This window comes from Onychostoma macrolepis, chromosome 09, assembly GCF_012432095.1.
Source record: "Onychostoma macrolepis isolate SWU-2019 chromosome 09, ASM1243209v1, whole genome shotgun sequence".
NCBI classification, from domain to species: Eukaryota; Metazoa; Chordata; class Actinopteri; order Cypriniformes; family Cyprinidae; genus Onychostoma; species Onychostoma macrolepis.
The window spans coordinates 4,277,248-4,289,450 of record NC_081163.1 but is presented as its reverse complement, the minus strand read 5'-3'; the positions used below and the strand labels follow the sequence as shown (position 1 = coordinate 4,289,450).

The following is a 12,203-nucleotide window of genomic DNA, read 5'->3' as shown; positions in this document are numbered from 1 at the left end:
CACTTTTGTACATATTAAGTTCAAATATGTACACTTTAAGTACTAATGTGTCTCTTTAAAGTACCAAAATGGACCTTTTACGTACAAACATGTACCTTTTGAAAAGGTACCGCCCCAGTGACAGCTTTTGTACCTTTATTTCTGAGAGTGTATTTTTGTGGAAACCGTGATGAAATACTTTGATGAAAGTTTTTCTCCTTTTAATAAATAAATGAACAGTTGAACAGTATATATATGATATGATACACTTTTTAAAATAGCCTAGTGCACAATACAGATTCATGTCTGGTACAAAATATATAGATACATACAGGTTTGTCAGGTTAATTATAGTTTTTGGTATTTCATAAACTCCCTATCAGAGGCTATTCAGTGCACTTGACTCCTGCTGTCCAGTTCACATTGTCCACACAGCATGTGAAATGGAAATGTGCTCTTATCCTCATCAGCCTTAATGAGAGACTTGGGGTTACACAACACAGTTTGAGCTCATTGATCGCATAAATCAGCCCTGGGTTAGTCCTGGACGCCGGTGTCCTCAGCCCTGGTCCTAGCCTCAACACACAGGGCCGTGCATTCTGTCCCGAAAGGGGGCCTTTCCCCGGCCTGTCCGATACAGTTCCATATACACACTGACAGATAATCATTATCAGCAGCTGCAGTCATCAAGCGCACAACGATCAGACTGCTGTCCACATATGGCGGTCTGATAGTGATACTTGTCATATGTAAATGTGCTGGGCTCAGTTCTGAATGACTTTGAGAAGGTTTGTATTTTCTATAATCGAGAAACTACTTGATTCTGTGCACATGAAAGGAACTGGGAATTCTCTATAATGGAGCACTTAACAGCCTGTTTACGCCAAGAGGATAACATTTTAAAAATAGTGCTGTCAAACGATTAATCGCGATTAATCGCATCCAAAATAAAAGTTTTTGTTTACATAATATATGCATGTGTACAGTGTATATTTATTATGTATATGTAAACACACACACACACACACACACAGTATATATTTTAAAAATATTTACATGTATTTACATGCATAAATGTATATTCATATAATTGATATTATATAAATATATTTAATATATAAACAACATATTTTCTTAAATATATACATGCATGTATGTGTATTTATATATACATAATAAATATACACAGTGCACATACATATATTATGTAAACAAGAACTTGTAACTTTTATTTGGATGCGATTAATCGCGAATAATCATTTGACAGCACTGTTTAAAAACCTCATTTTTTACACAAGGACGGGCACGGATGCAGGGTTGGTTGCCAGATTTTGACAACAAAACAAGCCCAATTGCTACTCAAAACTAGTCCAAAACTAGTTTTGAAGGGGGGTCGCTCAGTAAAATACACATTCCGGGGGCAAAATAATACGTTATTTGGGTCGCTTCAACCGGCGGACATGAAAAACATCCCGCGGCAAAGGTTTAGAAGTAGTCCAATTCCGCGGGAAAGCCACGGACTCGGCGGATGTGCGAGACTTCCGGTTTCGCTTCCAGTTATTTCTCATGCATAAAAACAGCCCATATAATGTTGCTTGATAGTGCAAACTGGCATTTTTCATCATATTTTTGTAAGTCATTATCATAATCATAAAAACACTCTACTGTATATTTACTGTAAGTAAACTTTAACTTTAACTTTAACTTTATTATTCGTATTTATTTACCTACAGCGACTAATGAATGGGAAGCCTCGCACATTCAAAGAAAATAGATTACTTTCACGTTGCAAAATAAGGTGGATAACGATAACGACACAGCGATCAGGTGAGACGACTCTAGGTAATTGTACCAAGTCATTAGTTAGTCATTGTTAGTCCAGTTATCCATAGGCTATGTCCTGTTGAGGCAAACACAGCTAACAAACATATTTTTATAGGAACATTTTTTGAACATTTCTTCAAAATGTTTTAAAATGTCTATTTTCTGGGTTATTGCAAATGTTCGAGATTAAGGAAAATGGTAACACTTTATTTTGATGGTCCCTTTTGAACATTCTGTTGACACTAAGTAATGTTGCAACTACTTGTCAACAAACTCTCATAAGAGTATTAGTAAACTGTTTGCTTTATATCCACTAACTCCTTATTGTGTTGGTCTCCCAACAGATATTCCACTGACTATAAGTAACTTTGCAAGAACGTGTCAACTTAATCTAACCCTAACCCTACCAGTCAACTAATACACTACTAACACTCTAATGAGAGTCAGTAGAAATGTAGGTGCAACATTACTTATAGTCAATAGAATGTGTTAAAGGGACCATCAAAATAAAGTGAAACCAGGAAAATAACTGGAATGTTACTTTTTAATGTTATCTGAACATTCTGAAACAAGTATAGTAACATTTAGCCTAAAATGTCTTAAAAATGTCTTGATGGATTTGTTTTATTACAAACGTGCAGCTTTTTGCTGCACAAGATGTTAACTGATGGATTAGAGTGGTGTGGATTACTTGTGAATTATTGTGATGTTTTTATCAGCTGTTCGGCTCTCATTCTGACGGCACCCATTCACTGCAGAGGATCCATTGGTGAGCGAGTGACGTTATGCTACATTTCCCCAAATCTGTTCCCATGAACATTAATGTAAAGTTTTTCAATGGCCTGAAGGTAAATACATTTTCAGCAAATGTTCACTTTTGGGTGAACTATTCCTTTAACAATTAATGCATATCATGATGTTTCCATTCGATGGTTTCAATGCAATACCCCAAAATTCACATACCTGTAAAAATATGTGGATTGAAACACAACGAGAGGTTTGCTGCTGGTGAAGATGTTGCGCTTTAAAGACCTCAGTGTCAAAAGCACTTTAACACGTTTAGGCCAATATACACAATTACTCAGACAGCCCAGGCTCTGATCAATAGCACAGTGAGTGCTCTTACACATTTATAACAGCTCCTTAAAGAACATTCTCAAACCTTATCGTAAGTCTGCTGCTTAGAGGCTCCTCTTGGCTCCATTTGCTGGATGTGTCTTACTGCATTGTGGTTTTCCTGTAGTTATCCTCATCGATCCATCTGGTGACCTCCAGGACACACTGTAGGGCACTCTCAAAATTTTAATCCCAAAAGGTTGCATAGGCCTTTTAATAAAATATAAGTGACAATCGGTAAATGGATATTTAAATGGGTCAATATTTAAATGCATCATTGAACATGAGCAATAAAATTTTGATAACTGGGATTTGACACGCATCAGTCATTAAGCACTAAATTGCTTTTTGAAAGTAACTTTGCAACTGTGATCTTGCTGTTCTTGTGTTTGTCTGTCTGAATGTATCATAAAATGCTACAGTACATGTGTCGATTAGAATTGCAGTAAATAAGTTTTAAGTCAGTTTAGGTTATGATGCTTTGACACTGCTGTAAATGTCAGAACTCAGTACTGCTTTCAGTTGGTTGCACACAAGAATCAAAACTGGGTATATTTGGAATTTAATAAGGAATGTTTCAAAAAGGCTCATGCTACTGTACATGATTGTCACATGGCCTCATCACATTGCATGTGTATTTCAAACACTTATCATCTTGTAAATAAAGTTTGATTTTAACATAAAAAAAAATGTAAATTGTTACTGATATTACGTCCGGTTCATCTGGATATTGCATCATACATAATGTTTCCATATTATGCATAGCATACATACTACATACAGCTTTTACAAATATTCAATAGACTGGGGTCAGTAAGTTCTTTTTTTTTTTTTTTTTTTTTTTAGGAAATTAATACAATTCAGCAAGGACACATTAAATTAATCAAAAGTGACAGTAAAGACATTTATAATTTTATAACATATTTAGACTTCAAATAAATGTTCTTTTGAACTAAAGAAACCTGAATGTATTAAAAAGATTGATAATAATAAGCAAATCAGCATATTAGAATGATTTCATGACTCTAAAGATGAAATGATGCAAAAAATTCAGCTTTGCATCACAGGAATAAATTACATTTTAAAATATATTCAAATAGGAAACTGTTATTTTAAATTAATAGCGTTTCACAATATTACTGTTTTTACTTAGGCTACTATATTTTGATCAAATACTGTATATAATAAACTTTTCTGAATATGCAAAGAAGACCAAACCAATCATCAAGTATGCAAACAGACATAAGAAAGAAGACCAATCACAATTCAGTATGCAAATGAGAGGCCGCACTGAACATTCTAAGTTAACAGGAGATTTTCAAACTTCAAAATTTTAAATATTTTCTTAATAAGCAGGTTAAGTGTTTACAATGTTTACAATTGAATGTTTAAATGATCGACTACCGAAAGTATACTTAATGTATAAGAGATTTAGAACAAGCCCTAACCAGACTTACTGAAGGAACACGAGGCGGTTCTGCCTTGCTAACACTGTAACTACATGAATGTCCGTGATGATACGTTACTAAGCAACAGCGCGGGAGAAACTGCAGCATCACTTTTCATTTGAATAAGTGTCTGGAGCAGAGCTTCCTGGGTCATCTGATCACGAGGCCATTAGCTTCTGCAAATATACTGACTGGGCCACTACACCATCTGTGCTGCTGCGGCCCGGCCTGTGGCTCTCGTAAGGAAACGTCTTGGTTTTGGCCACTTGCTTAATTGTGTTTTTCTTAAATTATTAAGTTATTGTCTTACTGATGGGCTCAAAGGAGAGGCAGTCTGTGAATCTAACTGAATTATTCTGCATTATCTAAAATGACCATTAGTGGAAAACGGAAATAAACACCACAAATGACACGATAACAGGGTGTGGTGTGGTGAAAAACGAGAACGCTGAGGGAGCTTTATTGAATAACTAGAAAATGGCAAGATCTTTCTTTTTTTTCTTCTTCCCTGTATGCCAGGCTGGAAATTGAGTCATCTTCAGATAAGAGCTCATCTGAGATCTCAGATTAATAATTAATCAAGTCCTAATAGATTCAACCAGCAGTTTCTGAATCACGTAAAGAGACAGATTGTCTGGATGATCTATTCGGATGTATTTTGTGGCCAAATGTGCTCTTCAGTATTTGTGTTTACTAATGAATCCTGGATTTAAAAAAATTATATAGAAATGTCAATGTAGGTAGAATTTTATAATAATAAAATGAATAAGAATAATAAATAAATAATATATTTATTTCATATATTTATATATAATATTAACAATAATTATTAATAATGATATATTGTGGTGACAAAGAAATATATACATTTGATACATATATATTTCAATTTTTTTTACCAACATTGACATTTCTATAATAATAATAATACAAAAATCTGATAATAATGCTAACTTGTTATTATTGTCATTCTTTTTTTCTTTATCAGATCATATCAGATTAATAATTATTATTATTAATAATTATGAATAATAAATATATAATAATAATAATAAGCATTATTATCATTATTGTCGTTATTGTTAATCTGACATGATTCGATAAAGAAAAATTATAACAATAACAACAATTAGCATTACTGTCATGAAGAATTTGCTACATTTGCTACTCTGCAAATCAGACAGAAGCATTAGATGATGTGAGGTCAGACACATGTGCACTCACACACAAAACCTCTGAGGACAACAAAATGAAGCATTTTCACCTAAAAGCTCATTAGCAGAGAAACTGTGGTGTTTTGCGGAAGTGGATCAGGTCTAATGTTGATTGTGGTGGAGTTGAAATGGTCAGGGCTGAAGTTACAGGAGCTCTAATGTGCTCCTAATTAGAGCGGACAGTCACTTGAGACCAGAGCTCTGTCCATAAAACATCTCTCTCCCTGAGAAACATTACTATGTGTTTACGAACAGACATCAGGGCGTATAGATGCTGTAAAATGTGAATACATTTAGAGGAATCATCACTTAGAGCAAACTGTCATCGTTGCCAAGTAGATTTGAAATGTTGATGTAAAAACTAAAACTGTGGAAAACAAGTCTGAACTTTCTAGACTTGATTTGTTACTGTTTTCTATCAAAGACTGTTTTCTCCATGGGATAAAATAAAAAAAAGGAAATACATTTTCTGACTTTTCGAGATATAAATTCAGAATTGTGGAAAAAAGTCTGAATTGTCACACAAAGTCGCAATTACCTTTTTCTTTTTTTTTTCATTTTGCATACATGTTCGGCATAGTTTAGCTACAACCCTACAATCATGCTCCTCATGATTGCTTGAAAATACAAAGGCAGGTGTGCTGAAGCAGGTTGGAGGACAGTGGGTCCCCAGGAGCAGGGTTGAAGACTTCTGTGTGGATTACATGAAAGACTGTTCCTCTGATCCACGTCTCCGCGTCGTTCCCTCCGACACAGTGCTGACAGATGCTCACCAAGGCATTTTTTTTTGATGAAAAATACAGCAATGTGAAATATTACAATTTAACAGTTACAATTATTCTATTGTAATATATTTTAAAATGTAATCTGTTCCTGTGATTTAGCAGCCATTACTCCAGTCTTCAGTGTCACATGATCCTTCAAGATTAAAAAAACATAATTATTCCAAACCTTTAGAGGGGGAAAATTAAAATAATATGCATATGTGAAAATGTATGCTTAGTGGCACACAAATTATACACAATTCTACTTACTTTCAAGACTCGTACTCAAGTCATGGATTGTAAAAGTGGCCAAATAAAGAGTGAATTCAAATAATCACAACAGGCACAAAAGGTGCTTTGACAGTTAAAACCAAAATTCATGAAACTAAAAAAAAGTGAATACACAGAGTTGTATCAGGTGTGAGGTATGTGATGAGTTTATTTTTTAGCTTAAAGAACTGATCCATAGCAATGTCTCGCATGCAGTTTAACTCACAGACTACAAGCATGATGCATATAAAAGCTAGTGATTTATGTCTTATGCTATTTTGATATACGTCTCATATAAATTCATAATATACCTAGAATTCATTTTCTCAATACATGTCACATTCACATGAAGCAGTTACACTTACGACTGTGTTTATGTGGAACATATGAGTCTCTGACATGAAACAAAATGTAATGATAACATTCATAACTATAAAAATGTAAACAAATGCACACTATCCCATCAGTCTTCAGTCATCGCAAAGACATGTCAAACAACCTGTTGGCTAACATTGATAACAGAAATATATAGAACTAGAATCTTCATTGGTGAAATATGCAGCAAACAAAAGTGGTGCATTTATATATTCCTCAGTGTCATTTATAAAAACCGAATACATAATATAAATAAAAACACTCATATTTCACAATAACGTTTTAGCTTCAAAATAATCAAAAAGATTATATTTCCCATATAACTTCAGCATAATTTTGTATTTTAGCTTTTATGATGCATATAACCTTTTACTTTAAACCTTTCACATTCCCTATATAGATTATAATCCATAATTTATGCATTATAGAAATTTTATAACAGATTGCATATTCCTACAAAATATTTACACATACGAAGAACCATTTTTGAGAGAAATCTTTAAAAATGCAAAGAATCGAATGCTGAAAGATGCAGTTTTGGCTTAAGACATGGTCTAGAGCAGCTACATGACCAAATCGGAGTTCATATACAAAAATGAATTCTCAACCATTGATGAATCCCGTTATGATGCAGAAGTGAAGAAGATGGGAACAGATCTCTAAAAGCTTTGTTAAATGAACAGTTCGCCCAAAAATGAGAATTCGCTGAAAATTTACTCTCCCTCAAGTCATCCCAGATGTAGATGAGTTTGTTTCTTCATTAGAACAGATTTGGAGAAATATAGCATCACATCACTTGCTCATCAATGGCTCCTCTGTAGTGAATGGGTGCCGTCAGAATGAGAGTCCAAACAGCTGATAAAAACATCACAATAATTCACACCACTCCAGTTTTGGACCGTTTTCACTTGTAAATCTGTGCATATTTCTCTACTGATTCAGAGAAGACAACTTTTTCAATGGAGAAAGCAATATTATGGATGGAGGACTTGTAATTTAGCTGGAAGTAACGGATTGAAGACATGAAGTGTTAATGAGGGATTTGTTTCTTACAAACATGCAGCTTTTCATTTCACAAGGCATTGGACTGGAGATGTGTGGATTACAGCTGTTTGGACTCTCATTCTGACGGCACCCATTGACTGCAGAGGATCCACTGGTGAGCAAGTGATGGAATGCTACATTTCTTCAAATCTGTTCTGATGAAGAAACAAACTCATCTACATCTTGGATAGAATAAGGGTGAATACATTTTCACAAAAATTTACATTTTTGAGTGAACTATTTCTTCAAAGCTGTTTCAAGTGCAATATCAGTGATGCAGCTACAGGAAAGGCTGAAATCAGACAGGTTTCACAGTTCAGGATGTGACAGAAGTCTTGAGGTTTTAAGGAAAGAGTTTGCTGCAAGCTCTCGAGTAGGGAAGGCACATGTGCGAATGGCTTTCTAGCGTGTTGAAGAGAGACCTGAGAGGCACTGAGCCATTCTGAAATACTGAGTGAGAAACTTGTATGACTACAGGTGAGCTGTCATGCAACTATAATTACACGTGTATCGACAACAACCGACTGCAACAGTGGTCAGCAACAGTCAATAGAAGAAAAAAATACATCAACTCTGTCTCAAGTAACATAGGAAATCGCAACCTCGCAACAAATCACTCTCATTTAAAAACAAAGACAAGAGAAATGCAAAATTATCTCAAAAAACACAAACTGTTGGAAAAATGACATTTAAAGAGGAAGTGTGTCATTTCTGCACCAACAGAAGCACCAAACATTCCTGTTCAACTGCAATAATTTATGATGTCTTAACAATAACATCACAAGGACACATAGTCCCATATCCTTCACTAGTGCTATACTATTTTGCTCCCATAATGGTGTAGTTACAGCATCTACCATCAGGGATTAACTAGTAAAGTTAACTAGTCAAATTTTTAACCACTGACAACCAATTGCCTGTTTTTCATGGTGGACGGGACTACTGTTTTCTAGCAAATAGGACTCGGTGATATATACAGTATATTTCTTTTTGTTTTGTTGGCAATATAAAATTAACTGACATTTTAAATATCACAGTGATTTATATATTTATGTAATGCAAACGGTATTCAAAACTTTGGGGTTTTGAATCACTTATATAGTGTCTCTCATACTGTGCAATTATTTGATAAAAAAAATACAGTAAAACCATTACTATTGTGGAATATTATTACAATTTAAAATAACCGGTTTGAATATATTCTAAAATAATTTATTCCTGTCATTCAAAGCTAAATTTTCAGCATCATTACGCCAGTCTTCAGTGTCACATGATCCTTCAGAAATCATTCTAATATGCTGCTTTGCATATTATATATATATGCTATACTATATTTATTCTATATTATTATATATGCTTTGATTACACACTATATTTGTATATTTTTCCATTAAGGTTTGGTGCTGCTAGTGGCACAAAAATCACACACTTCACCTCTCAATGCAACACACTGGATGTATCCCCGACACACAAACCTGCTGAACAGCACACAAAGAAAACGCATGAGATCACAACACTTGGACAAAACAACAACATTTGGTCCATTGCCATTTTCGCCAGCGAGTGAAACAGGTTAGGCGTAGCAGCTTCACTTCCTAACTCATGTCAGTCACAGCTCCAGAATAGGCACAAAGTTCAAGTATGCTCAGGCAGTATGGCATAGACATCCACATCAAACAGACAAGGTCACCTGACCCTGACAAATAACTTGAAGTAAAAGTTGTAAACAATTGTTCGTAATGCTACTCTAAACGCTGTTACCCTTGTCTTCCACTTCCTTCTCATGTTTGTCCTTCTTGTATTTGTTTGTGGCGTTCTGCGTCAGGCTATCATATGACGGCGGAGAGGATGTGGCGGGCGTTGCGTCAGAGTCTTCCGAAGCACTGTTATTATCGCACTTGTCATTGTCAACAGACTCTTTACTCGGGACCTTCCCGTTTTGATGCCTGGTCTCTCTGTAGACATTACGGACCTTCTTCATACTATGCCGGACCATGTGGTTCCTATAGGCTCTCTGGATGATTGCAGCAGACATATCTTCATGCTTCCTGCGCAGGGTTGTGGTGATGGGCTCGTAAGAGGACTTTGAGGGGTTGGAGACCATGAATCGGTCTTCCATTTGTCCGCGAAGGATGTCCATCTCGCCGCCTTCCCCGAGAACCCGTTTGGTGAAAGCGAACAAGATATCCAGACAGTGGATGCGTTCGCCACTCACCATCGGCAGATCCATGGAGATCAGCTGCAGTCGGTTGGGCTTGGGTATTCGCAGAGGCGGATCCAGAGAATTGGCGAAGTCCGACAACTTGTCGTAATCCATGAACTGCGTGGCTTTCGGGTCAAACTTCTCCCAAACCTCGTAAAACCTATCGAAGTCATCTTCGCTCAAAGGCTCGGCGCTCTCCTCGGTGGCCACGCTGAAGTTCTCCAGGATGACGGCGATGTACATGTTCACCACGATCAGGAAGCATATGATGATGTAGCTGACGAAGAAGAAAATCCCGATGGACGGGTTCCCGCAGTCGCCTTTAACCTGGCTGCCGGGGAAGGTCTTATTCGGGTCGCATTCGGATTCGGATCCATTGGTATTTAACATGGGTGCCAGAAGGCCGTCCCAGCCTGCCGAGGTGGTGATCTGAAACAAACACAACATGCTGTTGCCAAATGTCTCGAAGTTGAACATGTCGTCAATGCCGTCCGATTTTTTGACGTAGGCGAAGTTGGACATGCCGAAGATGGCGTAGATGAACATGACGAGGAAGAGAAGTAGTCCGATGTTGAAAAGCGCAGGAAGTGACATCATCAACGCAAACAGAAGGGTCCGTATTCCCTTGGCGCCTCGGATAAGACGTAGCACGCGGCCGATTCGGGCGAGGCGAATGACACGAAACAAGGTGGGCGAGAAAAAGTACTGCTTAATGACTTCTGCCAGGAACATGCCTGCAACGACAAGAAGTAAATGAATGTTGAAACAGCACTGCCTATATTCAGGAGGATATAGTGATTTTTTGACATTTTTGCAAGCAAAATGACGGTGATGTTAATTTCCAAAACAATTTTGTGATGTTAATTTCCAATATTTTGCAGAAAATTTGCGATTTAAAAAAAAATATAATTAGGTGACAAAATTAAAAAAAAAATGTTAAATCCAGAAGGCTTCTTTATTTTTGTGTCCTTCTAAATTCTGACACACATTTAAACAAGACATTTTCAAGTTATTTTTGCCATTATAAATACAAATTTAGGTAACACTTTACAATAAGGTTCATTAGTTAACTACATTAGTTAACATGAACTAATAATGAACTGCACTTATACAGCGTTTATTAATCTTTGTTAATGTTAATTTCAACATTTACTAATACATTATTAAAATCTTGTTAACATTAGGTAATGCACTGTGAACTAACATGAACTAACAATGAACATCTGTATTTTTATTAACTAACGTTAGCGAAGATTAGTAAATCCAGTAACAATTGTATTGCTCATGGTTAGTTCATGTTAGTTAATACATTAACTAATGTTTAACTAATGAACCTTATTGTAAAGTGTTACCCAAATTTACAACCAAAAGAAAAAAAAAACTTTTTTTTTTTAGGATACATGTACAATAGTTATATACTATTGAAAAAAGCAGAATGTCTTACCAAATTATGTCACTTAAACTTTAAACAAGATAGTTATTTTTGTTAAAAATATTAAGTGGCAAGTTAGAAATTTACAGTTCAGAGAACAAAAGAGTACCACCGGGATTCTTTGTGTGATTTGCATGATCAAAATGTCTGAATTTTACTTGATTGCTTGTATCGTCACAAAATGTAACTATATTGTCTGCTAAATGCGATTATAGATAAAGATTATAGATAAAGATAAAGATTTTAAGATACTGTCAACATTGTGATTTTCTGTAAAGCTGCTTTGAAATAATGCATGTCGTGACAAGCGCTATATAAATTGACAGTAGTCGTATGTCCAAAAAAAAAAGAAAAATGCTGAAGGCTTGTTTATTTTGTGTTTTACCAAATTGTACCAAATGACTTTTAAACAAAATTGATTATGAGTAAGTGTATAGACGGCAGCAGGTTTATTAGGCTGCTGTCACTTTAAGACCTACAGTAGGGCCAGATTTACTAAACAGAGCAAATTAGCACGAGAGTGCAATTCCAAAA

At 35.6% G+C, this 12,203-nt stretch overlaps 1 protein-coding gene across 4 annotated transcripts in view; it reads right to left on the bottom strand.

Moving 5' to 3' along the window:
- Positions 1-8,154: 8,154 nt before the first annotated feature.
- The window catches only part of scn1laa (sodium channel, voltage-gated, type I-like, alpha), a 52,196-nt gene continuing 48,147 nt past the window's right edge, over positions 8,155-12,203 (bottom strand). For 2 of the 4 annotated variants that reach the window (XM_058787543.1, XM_058787540.1), the window contains one exon: positions 8,155-10,971. In XM_058787543.1, the coding sequence (XP_058643526.1) occupies positions 9,782-10,971 (1,190 nt within the window). In that variant the 3' untranslated portion in view covers positions 8,155-9,781. The remainder of the gene's footprint in view (positions 10,972-12,203) is intronic. The other 2 variants (XM_058787541.1, XM_058787542.1) reach the window with 2 other exon arrangements.